This window comes from Erinaceus europaeus, chromosome 4 (genome assembly GCF_950295315.1).
Source record: "Erinaceus europaeus chromosome 4, mEriEur2.1, whole genome shotgun sequence".
NCBI classification, from domain to species: domain Eukaryota; kingdom Metazoa; phylum Chordata; class Mammalia; order Eulipotyphla; family Erinaceidae; genus Erinaceus; species Erinaceus europaeus.
Window position 1 is genome coordinate 24232585 of NC_080165.1, and position 23286 is coordinate 24255870.

Sequence of the window (23286 nt, forward strand, 5' to 3'; positions counted from 1 at the left end):
ATAATAATGACCACAGCAAGGCTACAACAAGGGCAAGAAAAGGGGGGAAAAAATGGCCTCCAGGAGAAGTGGATTCATGGTGCAGACACTGAGCCCCAGCAATAACCCTGGAGGCAAAAAACAAACAAACAAGAAACTAATAGCCCTTTCAGCGGGAAAGCAATTATAGAAGCCAGACCTTCAACCTTCTACATCCCACAATGACCTTGGGTCCATAATCCCAGAGGGCTAAAAAAATAGGAAAGCTATAAGGGGAGGGGATGGGATAGAGTTCAGAGTTCTGGTGGTGGGAATTATGTGAAGTTGTACCCCAATTATCCTATGGTTTGCCAATGTTCCCTTTTTATAAATAAAAAAAATTTAAAAAAACACAAACTAATATAGCCCTTTCAGCAGTGGGTCTTCTCTGTTATGGGGGGGGGGGATGTATTATCAAACATATTTCTGATAAGTATGGAAAATTATCACTGATATACAAAAATAGCACATCAAGGTCATAAATCTAATCATTTGACTCTCTAAGAAGTAGTGCAACTTTGGATAGTGTGTTTCTTTGTCATATGCATGACCCAGGTTTGAGCCTGGCCCACACCATATTGAAGGAAGCTTCAATGGGTCTCTTTCACGCCCCTCCTTCCACCAATCTCTATCTTTTAAAAGAAGGAGGGAAAGGGAGTCGGGCTGCAGCGCAGCGGGTTAAGCGCAGGTGGCGCAAAGCACAAGGACCAGCATAAGGATCCCGGTTCGAACCCCAGCTCCCCACCTGCAGGGGAGTCGCTTCACAGGCGGTGAAGCAGGTCTGCAGGTGTCTATCTTTCTCTTCCCCTCTCTGTCTTCCCCTCCTCTCTCCATTTCTCTCTGTCCTATCCAACAACGACAACAACAATAATAACCACAACAATAAAACAACAAGGGCAGCAAAAGGGAATAAACAAATAAAATAAATATTAAAAAAAATAAAAATTAAAAAAAAATTTTTTAAAAAGGAGGGAAAAAGGTAACAAAATACAATGATATACAAAGAGAACAAAACTATCTTGCCAGATACAAAGTCTAAGGAAATAAATATTGAACTGTCATCGCAGTAATACCGCTGGCATTCAAAGTTATTGGTAAAAATTTCAATTTCATAAAAATGGGAATTATGTTTTTCATTTAAGTTTATCTGTAAAGTTTTTTCCCCAAAATTTTCTCTAGAGTATTAAGCTACATGAACATTTTTGCCCCCAAGTGTGAAAAATAATAAATTTCCTAGTTTCCAGCAGAATTTGAATAACAATAATACTCTTAGTTTTCCTTGGAGACAATGAAACTCATTTCTACAGTGACTATAATACAATGACAAAGTTCACAGAAGAGGAAAAACTGTTCTGATTTCTATAAGAATGTGTAAGAATTAAGATATAAAAACATGTTATTGTGGTTAGTGCCATGACATACGGTCGTCCTATGAGAACAAAGAAGTTCTTCATTTTGAATGTGGGGAGGAAATGTACAGATCAAGACAAACTTTCTTGCCTTTTAATTTTTGCAGATGATGGTTAACCAACATGCGTTTGGATTAATGTATTCATAGATGCAAGCCACTGTTGTTTAATGTCACAATACCCAGATCCCTTTTGGTAACCTGTTTAAATGTAAAGTGCATGACTAAAGCTAAAAAGAATGAGAAAAAATATTATTAGAAGTTTGAAACTCATACAAGTAATTCAAGGAATTCTCTATCTTCAGAAAAAGAGAGGAGCTACAAAAAGAGAATCTCAGTATCATTAAGTAAAATCCACTTGATTAAGGGGCTCTCAATTATGGCACTACTGACATTTGTTTGGGAAAGGGGAGCACTATTGTGTAGGAAGTTTAGCAGGACCAACTGATTTTTTTCCCTTTTTATGAAGTACCAGGCAATGAACATATTTCAGGTCTCACACATATTTCATATCACTAAGCAGCTACCTCAGACATATTAAATTCTATATACTTAGAGAAACACTAAAGCATGTTCCATTATCTAAAGCATTTCCTTGGAGCTGTTCATGGTGCTCCCATGTAATACCAGGGTCTCAGGCATGTTAAGTGTCTACCTTTTTTCCCTCCAGGGTTATTTCTGAGGCTTGGTGACTACATTTATGATCCACTGCTCCTGTTGGCCATTTTTCCCATTTTGTATTGGATAGGGCAGAGAGAAATTGAGAGGGGAGGGAGACAGAGACAAAGAGAAAGACAGATATCTACAGTCACCTCTTGTGAAGCCGCCCCACTGCAGATGGGGAGCTGAGGGCTGGAACCAGGATCCTTGAACAAGTCTTTGTGCTTCATACTAAGTGCACTTAACTCAGTGTGCTACTGCCTGGCCCCCTCTATCATCTTTTTTTAAAATAGATTTTTAAAAATATTTTATTTATTTGATAGAGACAGAAATGGAGAGGGAAGGGGGAGATAGAATATACCTAAAATAGACCTACTAGCTACTTCCAAAATGGAGACCCCAAATCTTCATCGGCAATATTCCAGCCTTTAGGTTCATGATTAATCAACAAATTGTATGGCTTTGTATGTTAACTCTTTTTCAGACACCAGGTTTCAGATGCTATCATGATACTAACCAGACTTCCCTGGACAGATGACCCCACCAATGTGTCCTGGAGCTCCGCTTCCTCAGTGCCCTGCACCACTAGGGAAGAAGACAGGCTGGAAGTATGGATCGACCTGCTAACAGCCACATTCAGCGGGGAAGCAATTACAGAAGCCAGATCTTCCACCTTCTGCATCCCATAATGACCCTGGGTCCATACTCCCATGGGGTTAAAGAATAGGAAAGCTATTAGGGGAGGAAATGGGATACGGAGCTCTAGTAGTGGGAATTGTACCTCTCTTAGCCTATAGTCTTGTCAGTGTTTTCATTTTATAAATAAATAAATTTTAAAAAAGAAAAAAAAAGAGAGACAGAACAAACCAGCAGCAAGTGATGTTTCCCCCCTGTAGGTGGGGGAGTGTGCTCAACCAGATGCACTACCATCCAGTCCTAGTATCTACCTTCTTTTGTTTTCTTTAATTTTTTTTGATATTTATTTATTCCCTTTTGTTGCCCTTGTTGTTTTATTGTTGTAGTTATTATTGTTGTTGTCGTTGTTGGATAGGACAGAGAGAAATGGAGAGAGGAGGGGAAACAGAGAGGGGGAGAGAAAGATAGACTCCTGCAGACCTGCTTCACCGCCTATGAAGCTACTCTCCTGCAGGTGGGGAGCCAGAGGCTCGAACCAGGATCCTTACTCCGGTCCTTAGGCTTTGTGCCACGCATGCGTAACCCGCAGCACTGCCGCCCGACTCCCAAGTATCTACCTTCTTAAAGCAAGTGGAAACATTATATTACCTAGTATTTTTCATAACTGAATTATGAATTAGCAAATCTAAGTGGCTTTAGTGTATTTAGAATACATGTTTTGTGATTTTGGTACAATTACTTCTAGTAATATAAAACAGCATAGTGCCTCTTCCACAAATCATTCATCCAGTATCTGCTTATCAAATAGATATTGTGTATCTAGTATATGCTAAGTCCTCTTCTAAATGCTGATATAGTAGCCTGGGAGGTGGCATAGTGGTAGAAGCCCTAAACTAGTAGGTCTGAAGTCCTGAGTTTAATCCCTGGCACCACATATTACAGAGGGCTTCTCTGGACTCTCTCACCCCTCTTTCTTTATCTTATGAAATAAATAAAAATAAATCTTAAAAGAAATTAATGTTAATACAGTGAATACAAATTAGAAATTCTTGTCCTCACAAAGTTTTCATTCTGAATGTGTAAGACATGGTAAGTGGCTAAAATAAAGTAGCACATTACAGTCTAACGGTTAAAGAGAAAATATAATCAGAGAAGAGGAAGGGGTACCATTATGGGGAGGAACTGAGAGGTGAGGGATGAATCATGTAGTTACCAGACAGGCACATGGACTCCATGGCAGGAGCAAGCCAGGAGTGTTCAGGGAGGAGAGGTCAGTGTGCTATAGTGGTGTGAAGGTTTTTTGTAGGAATAAGATGGGAAATAATGGGAAACTGGGGAATGTTATGCATGTACAAACTATTGTATTTACCGTTGAATGTAAAACATTAATTCCCCAATAAAGAAATAAAAAAAAAAGATGGGAAGTAGCTGGTGGTCTCTGAACAGTGAAATCATATGGTCTCATTATGCTTTAACACAGCCACACTGACTGTTATACTATATGCAGACTGAACGGGAAAAGGAAGAAGAAGATGGATATCAGTAAGGAGAGACTCTGAAGATAACCCAGGCAATATTTGATGGTGGTTTGGGTTTCAGTGGAAATGGAGACAAGTAGCTGAATTCTAGATGAAGGAAAAGGCAGCAGAACTTATTCATGAATTGGAAGTGGAATCATAGAGAAAGAAGACAAATATACTCTATCTCTGTCTCTGTCTCTCTCTCAATGTATTTATTTGTTAAGGAGAGAGAGGAAGAGAACAGAGTGTCACTCTGGCATATGGAACGCCAGAGGTTGAACTCAGAATCTTAACGCTTGAGAGTAAGGACTTTATTCACTGCACAAACTCCTAAACTCCTTTCACAATGTACAAAAGGGGTAGGTGGGATAACATGCTGGGTTTCTTTTTTATTTATTTATTTTAAAAATTATCTTTATTTATTTATTGGATAGAGACAGTCAGATACTAAGAGGGAGGGAGGATGGAGACAGAGAGGGAGAGAGACAGACACCTGCAGCACTGCTTCACCACTCACAAAGCTTTCTCCCTACAGGTAGGGACTGTGGTTTCAAAATGCAGGTCCTTGCATATTGTAACATGTGTATTCAACCAGGTGCGCCACCACGCAGCCCTGAGAGAACACTGGGGATCACTGGAATAGTGTGGGCATGAAGTAACAGTGAAAAACCTTACCAGCAGCAAAACTAATGGTGCTGAGAAAACTTGATGCCTATATACAAAAGATAAAGCTGAGCCTTTGTTTTGTACCACATATAAAACAACTCTATAGCAATAACAACAAGGGCAACAAAATGGGAGAAAATGGCCTCCAGGAGCAGTGGATTCATGGTGCAGGCACCCAGCCCCAGAGATAATCCTGGTGGCAAAAAAAAAAAAAAAAAAAGAGAGAGAGAGAGAGAAAATCAATTCTAATACTGGGGAGACAGTATAATGGTTATGCAAAGACTGTCATGCCGGAAGCAGCAAAGGTTTCAGGTTTAATTCTAGCACCACCATAAGGCAGACCTGAGCAGTGTGCTAGAAAAACAAAACAAAACAAACAAAAACTTCAGGGTCAGGAAGGTGGTTCAAACTTGTGTGCCTGTTTTGTAAGCAAATGAGAGGTCCTGGATTTTTGAAAATATTTACTTTGTTTTATGTTAATGCGAGAAAGATACAGAAAGGAAAAACAAACATTGTTTAGCTCTACCTTTAGTGGTGCACTGGAGATTGAACCTGGGACCTTGTAGCCTCAAGCATGAAAGTCTTTTGCATAAACTTTATGCTGTCTCCCCAACCTGGCCCTGGGGATGATTTCCAGTGTTTCATGAAAACAACAAAGAAACTCCATTTGTTTGTTTGTTTTGTTTTGTTTTCTAATCAGAGCACTGCTCAGCTCTGGTTTATGGTGGTGGTGGTTGTGGGGAATGGGATGGGATATATGACCTGGGATCTTGAGTGTCAGGCATAAAAGTCTGTTTGCAAACCATTATGCTATCTCCCCTGCCCAATAAACTGAAATTTCAATGGACTAAATACCTGAAAATGGGGCCCAAAACTATAAAACTCCTACAAGAAAATACAAGACCAAGAGTTTTATGATATTGAACCTAGCAATGATTCCTCAGATATAATACCAAAAGTATAAGAATATAAGCAAAAATAGATAAGACATTATTAGACTTAAAATGTTTGAAGATCAAAGGCCATAATCAATAGAAACAGATAACCTAAGGGGTCAGACTGTGGTGTAACCATTTGAGTGTACATGTTACAATGAACAAAGACCCAGGTTTAAACCCCTGATCCCCACCTGCATAGATGGAAGTTTCACAAGCAGTGAAGCAGTATTATAGTCTCTCTCTTTCTCTCTCTTTATCTAGGCCCTTTCAATTTCTATGTGTAAAATAAATAAATAAACAATTTAAAAAAGGTAACCCAGGAGATGGCACAGTGGCTAGAGCACTGAACTTAAAAGCAAGAGGTCCTAAATTTGATAACCTGACATTGCATATACCTGAGTGGTGTTCTAGTTTTCTCTCTCTCCTCTATCTTGCTCTCTCCCTCTTTTTTTCCTCATTTATTAATGAATAAATAAATCTTGAGAAAGACAGAGAATGATAACCTATAGGGTGGAAGATAAGCAGCCCAGGAAGTGGCACAGTGAATGAAACATGGGGCTCTTATGAATGAAGTCCCAAGTTCAGTGTCCAACATCAAATGTGTCTGTTTTGCAAATCATATGCATTAAAAGGGTCTAATATCCAAAATATATATTACTTATTTATATATTTATTTACTGTACAGAGACAGAGAGAAACTGAGAGGGAAGGGGGAAATAGAGAGGTAATGAGAAAAAGACATCTGCAGCACTGTTTTACTGCTTGTGAAGCTTCCTCCCTGCATGTGGGGACTGGGGACTTGAACCCAAGTCCTTGCACTCTACCAGGTATACCACTACCTAGCCGCTGATATGTAAAAAAAAAAAAGAAAGAAAGAAAGAAAAGAAACAACATAGCCTAGCAGTATTGTATCTATAAACACATCCAGAAGAATTGACAACAGTATTTGACATTGTTATTCTGCTTTCTATCTTACTGGCTTTCAGCTACCAAATTGCAGATGCTACTATGATCCCATCCTAACTTCCTTGGGCAGATGACCTCACCAATGCTTTCCTGAAACCTCACCTTTACAGAGCCTTACCCCAGTAGGGAAAGATAGACACATGCTAAGGGTATGGATTGACTTGCCAACACCCATGTCCAGTGAAGAAGCAATTACAGAAGCCCAAACTCTCACCTTCTGTATCTGGAAAGAATTTTTGGTCCATACTCCAGAGGGGTAGGTAAATGATAGGGGAAGTAAACCAGAGGGCTCTGTACCCCCATTCCATCAGGACCTGAAGCATTTATCACCAGGAATCTTGTTTTCATACCATTACTGAAAGGGAATCAAATATGGAAAACACCAGAGGAAGCCAGGCAGTTTCTCTTATCTGGGAGAGAAGAGGAAAAAAGGAAAGACACTTGGAAGTATAATAGGTGTAGGGGTGACTTAAAAGGAAATGAAGGCAGGACCAAAGGGGAGGAAAATGGGCAAGGTCTGGGTGGTAGTGCACTTGTTTGAGCACACAAGTTATAATGCATAAGGACCCAGGTTAGAGACCTCAGTCCCCATCTGCAGGGGAAAAGCTTTCCGAGTGGTAAAGCAGTGTTGCAGGTGTCTTTCTCTCTCTCTCTCTCCCTCTATCTTCCTGGTTTCTGGCTGTTTCTATCCAATAAATATAATTTTAAAAAAAAGAAAGAAAAAATGAGCAATATACACACAGACATAGATAGATAGTTATAGAATCAGCCCATATCTGTGACTTTAGGAAAACTACTGTAGTTTCCAGTGGAGGGAATGGGGACACAGAACTCTAGTGGTAGGAACTGTATGGAATTATACCTCTGTTATCTTATAATTTTGTAAATCAGTATTAAAAAAAGAACTGACAACAGAGATCTGAAGAGATATTTATACAACTATAATCATAACAGCAACTACTGACAGTAGCCAAAAGGTTAAAAATAACCTGAAAGGCTACTGACAAATGCATGAATAAGCTAAATGTGGTAAATACCTGCCATGAAAATACTGTTCTTTTTGTTTTGTTTTGTTTTTTGGTCTTCAGGGTTACTACTGGGGCTCGTTCGGTGCCTGCACTATGAATCCACTGCTCCAAGAGGCCATTTTTTCCCTTTTGTTGCCCTTGTTGTTTATCATTGTTGTTACTGATGTTGTTGTTATTGGACAGGACAGAGAGAAATGGAGAGAGGAGGGGAAGACAGGGGGGGAGAGAAAGATAGACACCTGCAGACCTGCTTCATCACTTGTGAAGCTATCCCCCTGCAGATGAGGAGCCGGGGCTCCAATCGCGAGACTTGCGCTATCCTTGTACTTTGCACCATGTGCGCTTAACCAGCTGCACTACTGCCCAGGCCCCTTGTTGTTGTTTTTTAATATTTATTTATTTACTTATTTATTTATTCCTTTATGTTGCCCTTGTTGTTTTATTGTTGTCGTCGTTGTTGGATAGCACAGAAAGAAATGGAGAGAGGAGGGGAAGACAAGAGAGGGGGAGAGAAAGACAGACACCTGCAGACCTACTTCACTACTTGTGAAGTGACTCCCCTGTAGGTGGGGGGCTGGGGGCTCTAACCGGGACCCTTACAGCAGTTTTTGTGCTTTGCGCCACCTGCGCTTAATCTGTTGCGCTACTACGCAACTCCCTTGTTTTGTTTTTTTTATCAGAGCAATGCTCAGCTCTGGCTTATGGTGGTATGGGCAATTGAACCTAAGACTTTGGAGCCTCAGGCAGGAAAGTATCTTTGCATAACCATTATGCTATCTACCCCCCCCCCCCCCGAAATACTGTTATATGCTACTATATGGACGAACACTGAGGATGTTATGCTGAGTAAAATAGGTCAGTGACAAAAAGACAAGTATATATGATTACACTTACACAAGGCATCTGAAGTAGTCAGTTTTGGGGGTTAGTGGTTGAACAGTAGGACTATGCATGTCTTACACATGAGACCTTTTACTTTGTGCTAAAATAAGGCTATATGGACCACAGGATAAATATTAAAATATATAAATTTTATACTAAAAAAAACAACTTTATTACCTGCAATAAATCCAACTACCAGATCTTTTCCTGTAGTAGAGCGTTGACCTTTGACCCAGACTGCTTTAAGGCTATTGAAAGTGTAGAAATAGACAAAATTGGAGCAGCAGAGACTTGAGATGACTGGAAACCACCCTCGATATGGTGCCAGGCTAGGGGAAAAACATAAATGGTGAACAAAAGTTACTAGGAATAAGAAGAGAAAGTCTTAGGGAAATCATTATTCACATACTCAAAATTTACTCTTATGCTACAAAGTACTCATACCATACATTCTGAAGGATGATCAAACCAAGGAATCATGTCTAGTACTAATAAAGCTAAAGAAACAACACACATTCATGGCTGATTTACTAATTTTCTTTCTAACCTTTATTAAGTAAAACTACAGAGAATTCCCTTATAGTTATTACTTAATGAAGCACTATTCACATTTAATTACAGGAATTTTGCTTTTTGGTATTGGGACTTTATGTTTATACAATTTCACTTCTCCTGGCTGAATATTTTTAATTTCAGAAAGAATGGATGTAGGCTGTTTGAGAAAGACAGTATCACAGCTCTGCTCCACTAGTGGAAGCTTAAGGAGAATGTAGCACAGCTGTGGAAATCTGAACCCAGGTCTTCAAGCATAATAAAATCTGTATGCTACTGGGTGATCTATCTCCCAGTCAAGGGCAAGAACCTTTAAAATGAACTAAATACAAATAAAATAAAATAAAATAAAATAAAATAAGTACAGAAAAATTAGAGGGGCAGGATATCAGAGCTTAAAAAACTAGATTTAGGGAATCAGGCAGTAGTGCAGTGGGTTAAACGCAGGTGGCGCAAAGCGCAAGGACCGATGTAAGGATTCCCATTGGAGCCCCCGGCTCTCCACCTACAGGGGAGTCGCTTCACAGGTGGTGAAGCAGGTCTGCAGGTGTCTATATTTTTCACCCCTTCTCTGTTTTCCCCTCCTCTCTCCATTTTTCTCTGTCCTATCCAACAATGACGATATCAGTAACAACAACAATAAGAACTACAACAATAAGACAACAAGGGCAACAAAAGGGAATAAATCAAGAAATATTAAAAAAAAAAACAACTAGATCTAAGGGTCTCCCATTGGCCAAACCTGGTGTATATATGTGTATAAGGTGGAAAAGAGAACAGTGTATGAGCACAAACATCAAAACAAATCAGAAAGAACTGTTAGTGACAGCTGTATATGGTGAAAGCATATACTGATACTAGTTGTACTATTTTTGTATTTGCAACTGTGAATTTTGAAACTATTTCCAAATTTGGGGGAGGAGAGAAGGAGAGAGGGAAAAGCACATAAGCTGTCTGGAATCATCTGATAGAAATGAACTATATACAGCGGAGGGGGGGGGATGGGACACAGTCTTTTGGTGGTGGGAATGGCGTCTATGTACACTCCTATTAAATTATAGTCATATAAATCACTACTTAATTAATATGAGAGGGGAAAATTTGATTGTATGTCTCAAACTTTTTAAAACACAGACTCTCAAAAGCCTAGATCAGGGAGAACAGAAGCAACCGGTGGCACAGCTATATACAAGATGTTGGGTATTCTACAGCAAATCCTAACAAAGGGGCTTTTCAAAGTTAACCCAATTACCAAATAATGTGATGATAACAATAACTATCCATTGTCTTCTTGAACCCTAAGACAGCATGAACCTCGCATTTCCACTATAGAGCCTCTATTTCCCCCCGTCCTGGAACCTTAGGGTGGGATGCACTTTCCTGCATGCTTTTCTCAATTCATACCAAATAATATTGCATCCTCCGATCACAACCGAATCAACGCAATGAGTGCCACCCCAGCATGCTTCACTTCAGACTGTGTCCAGAGACTTCAGGTGTGGAATGACAACCCTTCAGCTTCATTACTTGGGTGAGACCTTTCCTTTCATAGTATTCTCTAATTCCATTCCAGGTGGTTCACTTCCTAACAAAGTCCCAAAACCTAGATATAGACCAGGTCCCCTGAGATAGAGCATATGTTCACACATATCCATAAACTAGGGCAAAATATATACCTGAAAGCAAAAGTACACAGTAGTCTGCAGCGAGTACCCCCCAACCCCCCAACACTTCATCTGCACTATTCCAGCCTTTAGTTCCATAATTGTTCAACAATTTGTTTGGCTTTGTATGTTAACTCTCTTTTCAGCCACCAGGTTCCAGATGCCAACAGGATGCCGACCAAACTTCCCTGGACAGACGACCCCACTAGTGTGTCCTGGAGCTCCGCTTCCTCAGAAACCCACCCTACTAGGGAAAGAGAGAGGCAGACTGGGAGTATGGATCGACCAGTCAATGCCCATGTTCAGTGGGGAAGCAATTACAGAAGCCGGACCTTCCACCATCTGCAACCCACAATGACCTTGGGTCCATACTCCCAGTGGGATAAGAATAGGAAAGCTATCAGGGTAGGGGATAGGATATAGAGATCTGGTGGTGGGAATTGTGTGGAGTTGTACCCCTCCTATCCTATGGTTTTGTTAATGTCTCCTTTTTAAAATAAATAAATAAATTTTTAAAAAATGAACTACATAGGGAGTCGGGCTGTAGCGCAGCGGGTTAAGCGCAGGTGGCGCAAAGCACAAGGACCGGCATAAGTATCCCGGTTCGAGCCCCGGCTCCCCACCTGCAGGGGAGTCGCTTCACAGGCGGTGAAGCAGGTCTGCAGGTGTCTATCTTTCTCTCCCCCTCTCTGTCTTCCCCTCCTCTCTCCATTTTCTCTCTGTCCTATCTAACAACGACAACAACAATAATAACTACAACAATAAAACAACAAGGGCAACAAAAGGGAATAAATAAATAAAATAAATATTTAAAAAATGAACTACATAATAATCATCTTCTTTGGGTTACTATAAATAAAGCATTGTTTTCATGGGAGATTAGGAAACCAAAAAGCAAAATGACCAACCACAGAACATTAAGGAAATGTTAATAACTATGTACTTGCAAGTCAGCTAATTATATACTCAGACCACTGTAATGCTATGAGAATGGGAATAAAAGAGTGTACTGGAGGTTCATCAGTCTCCCAAAGAGCTATTTTGTGTAACAATGATGAAAGAAGTACTCACAGGCCTTCTTCTTTAATGATCTCCAGGAGCACCATGTGGGTAGTTTTGGACTTTCTTTTTTCATCAACTAGAAGACCAGAGAATATACATTTAAACCAGCTGCAGAGAATTACTATCTTTAATGTCAGCAATGCCACTTACTTCACCTGTGCAATTCCCCACCTTATTCTTTCCCACACTAGTTTGATGCAGAACTCAAAGATCCCACATGTACATGTTTTCAGTTCCCAACAACAGTTTTTTTCTTTTTCTTTTTTTTTTTTTTTTTGCAGTTCATCAGTTATTCATGAGCTACAAAGTATGCAGATTGAAAACCTAGTTCCTAAAGCTATTCCTCTTTAACTTTTTTTTTTTTTTTGCCAGCACTACAAATCCTCTGGTCCTGGCAGCCATTTTTTCCATTTTATTGGCTAGGACAGACAGAAATTGAGAGGGGAGAGACACAGAGGGAGAAAGATAGACATCTGCAGACCTGCTTCACCGCTAGTGAGGCTTTCCCCATGCAGTTGGGGAGCAGGGGCTCGAACCAGATTCTTGAGCAGGTCCTTGCACTTCCTACTATGTGCACTTAACCTTTCAAGCTGATTAGTTAAGAGGTGGCTCAGGTGCAAAGTGCAAGAACCGGTGTAAGGATCCCGGTTCAAGCCCCCGGCTCCCCACCTGCAGGGGAGTTGCTTCATAGGCGGTGAAGCAGGTCTGCAGGTGTCTTTTTCTGCCCCCCTCTGTCTTCCCCTCCTCTCTCCATTTCTCTCTGTCCTATCCAACAACAATGACATCAACAACAACAACAACAACAATAAAAAAAAACAAGGGCAACAACAGGAAAAATAAATAAATATAAAAAAATTTAAAAAAAAAAGAAGTGGCTCAGAGGCAAAGTGTATGCCTTGCACATGTGAAGTCTTTGGTTAGATCCTTAGTACTATATAATAAAGTCAAAACCAAAAAGAACATCATAAATTATACCAATTTCTCTCATTTAAAAAAATTTTAGTTGGGGGACTGGTGGAAGTGCAGTGGGTTAAGACCACATGGTGCAAAGTGCAAGGACTGGCGTAAGGATCACGGTTCAAGCCCCCAGCTCCTCACTTGCAGGGGGGTCGCTTTACAAGCAGTGAAGTGGGTCTGTCTCTCTCCCCCTCTCTGAGCCACCTCTTAACTAATCGACTTGAAAGGTTAAGTGCACATAGTAGGAAGCGCAAGGACCTGCTCAAGAATCCGGTTCAAGCCCCTGTTCCCCGACTACATGGGGAAAGCCTCTAGTGGTGAAGCAGGTCTGCAGGTGTCTATCTTTCTCCCTCTGTCTTCTCCTCCTCTCTCCATTTCTCTGTCCTATCCAGTAACATCAACATCAACAATAACTACAACAATTAAACAACAAGGGCAACAAAAGGGAATAAATAAACATTTAAAATATTTTATTTTTTCTTATTGTAATGACAGAGAGACACCAGAGCACAGCTCAGTTCTGGCCTTTGGTGGTACCTGAGAACTCATAGCCTCGGGAATTAAAGTGTTTTTTTTTTTAATTTCCTTTATTGAGATTAATGGTTTACAGTCAACAGTAAATAGTAGTAGTTGGTACATGTGTAACATTTCTCAGTTTTCCACATAACAATCTAACCCCCCAACTAGGTCCTCCTCTGCCATCATGTTCTAGGACCTGAACACTTCCCCCCAACACTCTGCCCCAGAGTCCTTTACTTGGTTGTAATTCACTAACTCCAGTCCAAGTTCTGCTTTGTATTTTCCCTTCTATTGTTATTTTTCAACTTCCGTCTGTGAGTGGGATCACCCCATATTCATCCTTATCTTTCTGGCTTATCTCACTTAACATGATTCCTTCAAGCTCCATCCAAGATGAGATGAAGAAGGTGAATTCACCATTTTTAATAGCTAAGTAGTATAGAGACCACAACTTTCTCAGCCACTCACCTGTTGTTGGATACCTGGGCTGCTTCCAGGTTTTGGCTATTACAAATTGTGCTGCTAGGTATACACAGGTCTTTTTGGATGGGTGTGTTGGGTTCCTTAGGCTATATCCCCAGGAGAGGAATTGCTGGGTCATAGGGTAGGTCCACTTCTAGCCTTCTGAGAGTTCTCCAGACTGCTCTCCACAGTTTGGACTAATTTGTATTCTCACCAGCAGTGCAGCATGAAAGTCTTTTGCATAACCATTATGCTGTCTCCCACAGCCCAATAAATAAATAAATAAATCTTAAGGCTGGTGAATTAGCTCACTTGGATAGTGTGCTGTTTTGTCATGTGTGCAACCCAGTCTTGAGCTTGGCCCGCATGGTACTGCAGGAAGCTTCAGCACTGTGGAGCCTCTCTCTCAATCTCTCTCTCTCAAATAAAATAAATATAACTTTAAAAGATAGTAATGAGGAAAAAACAAGCAGAAGTTATAGTGTATTGTATAGTCTTATAAAATTAAAAAGAAATGATAGGACTACATGCCTTGGTTAGCACGATAGTGGATATTTAGGGCTATTGTCTTTATGCTTTCTCTTTTGAAAAAAGTTACCAACAAGCTATAAAAAAATTTCCTTATTGTGCCTTTAAAAAGCCACATGGTTTATTAGAGGAATTGTAATGACCTAAAATCATTACTGTAAGCCATTCAGGTTCTCTTAAATTAGACAGCTACAGCTCTGACTCATCCATCAAAGTCTCAAGAATGCTCCACTGCTAATTTGGAAACAGCATTTAAAGTCAGTGAAAGTGGATAACAATTGGTCTCTAACAAAACAGAACAGTCTCGAATTAATTTGGAACTTATGAGTGGGCTGGGTGGTGGTGCACCTCGTTGAGTGCACACATTATCATGTGCAAAGTTCTGGGTTCATACTTCCAACACTAAATGAACAGGAAAATGATGAGTGTAGAAGATATTTACCTTGAAGTCGCAACCGAGCTGTATCCAAGGGAAAAAACACTGTCATTGCAGTTACACTTCCCTAAAAAAAGTGTGAGAAAAGCCTTCAGTTATTATAGGATCACAAACATAATGAGCTACTTTTTTTTTTTTTTTGCCTCCAAGGTTATTGCTGTGGCTCCGCGCCTGTATATGAATACATTGCTCCTGGTGGCCACCTTTTTTCCATTGTTGTTGCTGCTGCTGCTGTTGTTGGATAGGACAGAGAGAAATTAAGAGAGCAGGGGAAGTGGAAGAGAGGGGGAGTGAAAGATAGACACCTGTAGACCTGCTTCACCGCTTGTGAAGCGACCCCCCGTGCAGGTGGAGAGCTGGGGGCTTGAACCGGGATTCGTGCGCAGGTCCTTGCGCTTTACACTATGTGCGCTTAACCCACTGTATTACCGCCCAGGTCCCAGCTACAATTTTTAAATAAATAAGATTTCATTTGTAAATAATGGGTCAAATCAGATTTTCTGTGATCAGATAACAGTATTTTAATCTATTAGGGCCATTATTATTCAGACTTACGTAGTTGCATACCTAAATCTAAGAATTTAAATTTCTAAAAGAAACTTATTTCTCTCTCTGATTTGAAAAAGAAAATATAGTAGATACCTAAAACTCACAAACTTACGGGTTTTCAGCCTAGCATATATGTTTAATTTAGCAGATAAATGGATTTTTTCTTTTTGTCTCTAGAGTTATCGCTGTGGCTCAGTGCCTGAACTAAAGAATCCACTGTTTTCCTGGAGGCCATTTTTTCCATTTGTTGTTGTTGCTAGATAGGACAGAGAAAAATTGAGAGAGGAGGGGAAGTCAGAGATGGGGAAAGATAAGACACCTGCAACCCCTCGTAAGGTGAGAGCTGGGGGCTCGAACCGGGTTCCTTACTCCAGTCCTTACGCTTTGCGCCACCTGCGCTTAACCTGCTGCACTACTGCCCAGCCCCCAAATGGATTTTTTTTTAAAAGAATGATTATTAAAAATTTTTTATATTTTATTTGTTCATTTATTACATATATGAAGAGAAACTGAAGTGGAAGGGGAAGGGTGAGAGGCAATGAGAAATAGAGACATCTGCAGCACTGATCCACCATTCAGGAAGCTTCATTTTAGCAGACGGGGGCCAGGAAGCTGAATCCAAGACCTTCTGCATAACATGTGTGCTCAATCTAATGTGCCATATCTGGCTCTTGTAAATGTATTTTGTTACCCTTTACAAGTTAACTGCTGATCCCACATTCATTCTTTCTAACCCCCCAGGAAGCAAAATATTCAATAATTAAACATATGTAATTCTAGTCTGTGATTAATTTATTCATCACAAAGGAAAAAAGGTGCTAAAAATTAATTGAGTGGGAGAGATAGCTTCCTTCCTTCAGTGTGGTGGGAACCAGGCTTGAACCTGAGTCAAGGAGATGGCAAAGCAGCACACTATCTAAGTGAGCTATTCTGCCAGTCCTATAATATATCCATCTACTGTACTAGTCTCTTATCTTTTAAACTATGTTGAAATTAACTGTTTCCAGAATGCTATTTATATATAGGGTTTTTGAAAATGCTTTTATTTCTGTCTGAAAAATCTATTGTCCTATTTAATTTTACCCAGAACCTCCTATTTCTCCAAGAGCAGATCTAAATATATCACCCACAGGAGTTTCCCATCGACTTACAAGGTGAAGATCACCACTTCTTCCTTGCTACCAGCAAGTACTCACATCTCTACTATATTAAGAACTCATTGAGAACAGAGATTTTTTTTCATTAGCCTTTACTTCCAGAATATAACTGTACAGCAATCAGTACATCCCCCTACTCAGTAGTGCTTACTTCCAAAAGGTTAGTGTCTATAGGTCTGTGTAGTAAGAAGTCTAACGTAATATTAAGTGTATGAATTATAGTTGGGACTGATTTGCTCTTATGATGCCAACTGAAATGCAGTACTTTTAATAAGCTTCATACAATTCTAATGACAGGTGTGTCTGGGTCTGAGTCACACACATCAATAATATGTTGAAAGGAGGACTCATATTTTTGTATGATGTGAAAAAATATAATAGAATATATTTAACATATTCTTTCAAAAGAGGGATGTGGGAATGTAGATTAATGGTACAGCATGTGTTTTGCATATATATAGAAAAGAGTAGTCTCTAAAAGTTACTATTTTAGCATTACAGCCCCAAAGACTTTCAGTATCTAAACATCCCTCCACAGCAATTCCAACCTATTACACTTCTCAAACTCTAAACTAATAAAAGTGCTCTTAATGGCAGCCTCGGATGTGGTTCAGAGGCTAAAATGTTGAACTCTCATCTCAAGCACAAGATTCTGAGCTTTATTCCACCCATCACATGTATCAGAATAATGATCTGGTTTTTTCCTCTTTTCTCTAGTGAATTAATAAATTTCCCCCCTTTCTCTAGTGAATTAATAAATTTTAAAACACTTTTATTCACAAGTGTAAATTTCTAAATATATGTAAATATATATACATATATATATACTTTTCAAAGCAACTCTAATGAGAATAAAAAATAAAAATATAGTAACACTTGAAAATAAGAATTATTTACAGTTTGGGGAAGTGGCATGAAAAAACATTGGACTCTCCAGCATAAGGTCTTGAGTTCAATCCCCAGTAGCACATGTGCCAGAGTGATGTTGTTTCTCTTTCCTTCTTTCTCATTAGTCAGTAATATATTTTTAAAATAATTATTTACACAAGTCCATTAATGATTTCACCTAAGTCATCAACTGGGGATATAGCAATCTCTTGAAACAATATACTTCTAGCATTGAAATGCTGGATATTATCTGTAATTTTCCCAAGGTATGTCATAAAACACTCAATATCACTAATTTGTTTAATTAAAAAAATTTTATTTGTGGGGCTGGGTGGTGGTGTACCTGGTTGAGCACACAAAGACCTGAGTCCGAGCCCCCAGTTCCCACCTGTAGGAGAAAAGCTTCACAAGTGAAGTAGTGCTGCAGGTGTCTCTCTACCTCCCCTTACTCTCTTGATTTCTGGCTCTCCCTCTCTCTAAGTATTTATTTATTGCCTCTAGGATTATCACTGGGGCTTGGTGCCTGCACTACAAATCCACTGATCTTGTAGCCATTTCTTAAAAATTTTATTTTGGATAGGACAGAGAGAAAGTGAAAACGGAGGGGAAGATAGAGAAGGATAGAGAAAGGTAGACACCTGTAGACCTGCTTCACCACTTGTGAAGCACTCCCTGCAGGTGGGGAGTCAGGGGCTTGAACTGGGATCCTTGTGCTGGTCCTTATGCTTAGTACTATGTGTACTACTGCCCAACCCCCAATATTTTATTTATTTATTTATTTCTTAATGAGAAAGGAGAGGGAAAAATGAGACATCACTCCTGATACATGTGTTGCTGGGGATTGAACTCAGTTCCATATGTTTGACTGTCCAATGCTTTATTCACTGTGTCACCTCTCCACGATTTCTGGCTGTCTCTATCCAATAAATAAATAAAAATAAGTGCTAAAAATGTACTTATGTACATGCAAAGCACAACACTTGATATGAGTCTAGAACTTGGAAGGAAATGAATAAGCAAATATGAAATGCTAACTCAAAAGGGTTGTAAGTAAACAACTTGAAAAATGATCCAATAATCCTTTAGGGAAATGCAGCAGCCATTCCAGGTAGTCCTGGACTTTATACAGAGGCCTCACAGCTAGTGAGTGGCAAAGGCAGGATTCCAACTCCACTCTGCCTAGCTCAAGTTGGGCACTCAAATGCTCTCAACAACATTTCTAGGTCAACTGTCTTACTACCGCTAAATTTTGGTTAAACTTCAGGCTTGATGTCGCTAAGTTAAATATAAGTCATCACTATAATCCTATACCATTCAAAAGCACTGTCTCTCTTATCAACCGTAGTGCTGACATTTTCTGGTGAAAAAGATTTTTTCCTTCCGTGTAATCAACAGAAGTTAGGTCCAGGGGTTGGGTGGTAGTGCATAAGGTAGAGCACACATGTTGCCTTGTAGGAGGGCAGGGAACTTCACAAGTGGTGGAGCACTACTGCAGTTCTCCTTCTCTTGTCTTCTAGTTCTCTGTCATTATAAGTAAAAGGAAAAAAAAAAAGTAGGGTCCATGTTGTGCAGCTTAACTTCAATACATACATTTACAAAAAGAATGAGATTCATTTCATAGAATTATAGTTTTTTAAAATATTTAAAATATTTATTTTCCCTTTTGTTGCCCTTGTTTTATTGTTGTTGTAATTATTGTTGTTGTTGTTATTGATGTTGTTGTTGGATAGGACAGAGAGAAATGAAGAAAGGGAAGACAGAAGGAGGAGAAAAAGATAGACACCTGCAGACCTGCTTCACCGCCTGTGAAGCAACTCACAGTTGATGAGTTCCTTGAACTGGTATCCTTCTTCCGGTCTTTGCTCTTCCCGCTGTGTGCTCTTAACCTGCTGCACTACCACCCAACTCCTCAGCATTATAGATCTTTTAAAAAAATATTTATTTATTTATCATTGGATAGAGACCCACTGAGAGAAGAGGGGGAGATAGAGGGAGAAAGAGACAGACACAGCCCTGTTCCACCATTCGTGAAGTTGTTTCCCTGCAGGTGGGGACTGGTGGCTTGAACCTAGGTCCTGCACATGGTAACATATGTGCTCTACTGGGTGCACTACCATCTGGTCCCTACTGGCTGGTTTGGAAGCAACGGTTTTATTGGAACACAGTTCAGCCTATTCAGTTACTTGTCAGTGACTGCTTTCACACTTATCAACACAATGCTGAATAGTTTTGACAGAAACCATTCAGAGTGTAAAATATTTACAATATACCTATTTTGTTGTATAGAAAGTTTGTCAGGGGCAAAGAAATAGCATGATGGTTACATGAAATACTTTCAGGGCTGAGGCTGAGGTCCCAGGTTCAATTCCCAGACCACCATAAACTCTGTGAAAGGAAGAGAGGAGGAGGGGAATAAAAGGAAAAAAGAAGGGAGGAGAGGGAAAAAAAGGAAGAAAGAATAGGGGGATGGAGGGACAAAATTTGTCAATTGGGGATGGGTGATAGCGCAGCGAGTTAAGCGCACATGGCGCAAAGCGCAAGGGCCGGCGTAAGGATCCTGGTCCTAGCCCTGGCTCCCCACCTGCAGGGGAGTCATTTCACAGGCGGTGAAGCAGGTCTGCAGGTGTCTATCTTTCTCTGCCCCTTTCTGTCTTCCCCTCCCCTCTCGATTTCTCTCTGTCCTATCCAACAATGACAGCAATAACAACAACAATAATAACAAGGGCAACAAAAGGGAAAAAAACAGTCGCCAGGAGCAGTGGATTCATAGTGGCAGGCACCAAGCCCCAGCAACACTGGAGGCAAAAAAAAAAAAAAAATTCAATAAAGGTGTCATCAATCACATTTATTGTGAGAATGAAGGAGAACAAGAATTTTCCACTTTCCCCATTGTATCTTACATGCATTCCAACTATTCACCTCACCATTTCACCAAAATGGGTCTTTTCAGTTAACCACTGATTCATTAAACTGATAAACATGCTGATAAGCTCAGTGGTTCTCTCAGTCCTCATCTTATTTAATCTATCAGCAGCATCTGATCAATTTACCTATAGCTTTCTGTATCTTTCCATGTGACTTTCAGAACACCGCATTCCTTTAGTTTCTTCTCATCCAACTGCCTATTAGTCTATTTTGTTGGTGCTATGTTTTCCCCATTCTCTGAATGTTAGCAAGCTCCAAAAGCAGTCACTAAGACTGGTCTTAGTCCACACTCTTTTTAAAACTTAATTAGTCCCAAGCCAAAGGCAAACTTTCCCTCTAAATGTACTCTTTTTATGGTCATCACCATGTTAGCAAATGGAAACCTAATTCTTCTAGTTGCTTAGGTCAAAAACTCCTGGAGTCAATCAACCCTCATTCTGTTACATGGATATCCACTATACCATCAAACTCTGTTGACTCTAATTTATAAATATATTCCAGGTTAATGATCACTTGTCACCATTTCCATTGCTATCAACCTGGTCTCGGCCACTATCACTTATTGACTGAGATGACGTAATTGCCCCCAGTTTGCCTGCTTTCACCCTGGTCCCCCTATAGTCCAACTCTCAAAAGAGCAGTTAGGGCAATTATGTTTTAAGATGTAAATCAGCAAGTTCTTGCATACCAAAACCTCAGCAGCTAGTGAGTTCTTGTTGCCCCTCAGACTTAAAATCAGTTGATGGCATACCTGTTAGAATGCATGTATTTCTGTGTGCAAAAACCCAAGTTCAAATCTCCAGTCCCCACCTGCTCCAGTCCCCACCTGCAAGGGAGAAACTTCACGAGAGGTGAAGCAGTGCTGGAGTTACCTCTGGCTCTCTCCCTCTTTATCTTCCCCTCTCAATTTATCTGTCTCTATCCAAAGTAAATAAAATAAAATGTTAAAAAAATTAAAACCACACAATTTGCTTCCCTGATCCCATCTGTCTTATTGTTCCTACCATTCCAGACACACAGACCTTCATGCCCTCCCTAGGGCATGTCATGCAAATTTTCACTTTAGTGCATTCACCGTGGCTGTGGCTGAGAGATTATTCAAGTTTAACCGAATGTGGTACATCATCTAAATCTGGCACTTCCAGGAAATAACATGTCACCTAATTCTCATAGCAACTCTATAGATAGGTATGGACACTGTATAGGCAGATTAGGAAAAGGAAAGTTTTTACTGTAAAGGTTACTTATCTAACAAAGAATGGATCTGGGGCTCAACCCCCATCAGTCTGTAGGAAATAATGTTTTGTTGGGTCAAACGGGGTAGGGCTTGGTGATATTCCTCTGAAGTAACAATGATTCCATCCCATTAAAGGTGCTTGTTGACAGCTACATTTTATAAGATAAAAGAGAACCAGAAAGAGGAAATTTCAGCGAACACACCAACTATGTAAAGTTTCAAGGAAAATGGAACTGAGACATACAGAAGTGCCCAAACCAATAATCAAATCTCATAGTAAACCACGCTTGTGGCATATAGCAAGATCTTCATTAAGAACAAAAACAAACAAGGGGCCAGGTGGTAGTGCACCCAGTAAAGCCGCATGTTATAATGCACAAGGGCCTGGGTTCAAGTCCCTGTACCCCACCTACAGGAGGGAAGTCTCACAAGTGAAGTAGTAGGTGTCTCTCTGTCTCTGTCTCCCCCTTCCTTAATGTCTCTATCCAAAATAAAAAAAAATTAAACACACACATGCATGCTGTTAGTAACAGTAACTAGAGATATTCTGCGAGGTACTGCGACTTGCCTGGAGCAAGTGAGTGAAAACTGTCCCAGCAACTAAAGGTTAAGCAACACAAGCTTCACATCCTTTCTGCCCCGACAAAGTTTGAGCCTGAGGTGGGGGTGGGAGGACTGGCCTTTGAACTTCAAAGGGCAAATCTACTTCAAGGGCGGGTAAACAGCATAAAGCTCATCCAGTCTTTCATGCCTGAGGCTCTGAAGTCTCGGGCTCAATACTTGTCACCGCCGCCCACCACCTTCCCCTCCCCCTCCATAAGCCCGAACTGGGGGCGCGGGGCGGGGATCCCCGGCTGGCCGCGGCGTGTGTGCGGACCACCTTCAGACTCGTGTGGGGCCACAGCTGTCTTTACCCCAGCTATTCTCTAAGGGGCCTGAACAAGGGAGCTGAGTGGCGGCCCTCTCTCCAAGTCTTTGCGGCAACTTTCTTGTTACTCTATTCCCCTATGTCCCTGTCAGGACATTAGACCTCAAACCACACGATCTTCCCTCATCCCCAGTCCCATCCCGGGACCAGCTCCAGGAAGCCCCCGCCCAGCAGCGGTCCGGGTGTGAAGACTCCCATCTCACCACGGCTCCAGCAACGGCGTGGACTAGGCTTTCATAGGACAGCACGGAAGACATTGGTGCGATGCCCTCCGCAGAGGCAGTTACGTTCTCGTCAGAATTCTCAGCGAATACAGCCAGACGAGAAAGCCCGGAATGTTAGGCGTGAGCGCCACAAACCCCACCTTCTCAGGCCCGCCTCCTTCCACACAACCACTTCCAGGTCGCGCAACTTCCAGGCGGAAACTAGACTGGTAAAGCCCTTCTGCTGATTGGGCCGTCAGGTGCTAAGGGGCGGCCCCTGCGCGCGGACTGGCCAGGCTGTCACGTGACAGAACTTGCGTCTCATGCCAATTCTGCGAGCTTCTGATTGGTGACAGGCAAGGGAGAAGTTATCAGATCTTCCTGTTTCTGTGACAACTCTAGCCAAGATTTTGAACTTCTGGACACCAAAAAGATCAGACAGATGGGGAACATAGTAGTTGGCAAATAAGTCATGGCTCTTATTTCCTTAATGAGAA

At 40.7% G+C, this 23286-nt stretch overlaps 1 protein-coding gene across 1 annotated transcript in view; it reads right to left on the reverse strand.

Moving 5' to 3' along the window:
- SLC25A17 (solute carrier family 25 member 17) overlaps positions 1–22960 on the reverse strand; it is a 55332-nt gene extending 32372 nt beyond the window's left edge. Inside the window, exons 1-4 of the mRNA XM_007523406.3 lie at positions 22790–22960; positions 14909–14969; positions 12010–12076; positions 8900–9051 (exon numbers count right to left, since the gene is read on the reverse strand). Of these exons, the coding sequence (XP_007523468.1) occupies positions 8900–9051; positions 12010–12076; positions 14909–14969; positions 22790–22843 (334 nt within the window). The 5' untranslated portion in view covers positions 22844–22960. The remainder of the gene's footprint in view (positions 1–8899; positions 9052–12009; positions 12077–14908; positions 14970–22789) is intronic.
- Between the last annotated feature and the right edge of the window lie 326 nt (positions 22961–23286).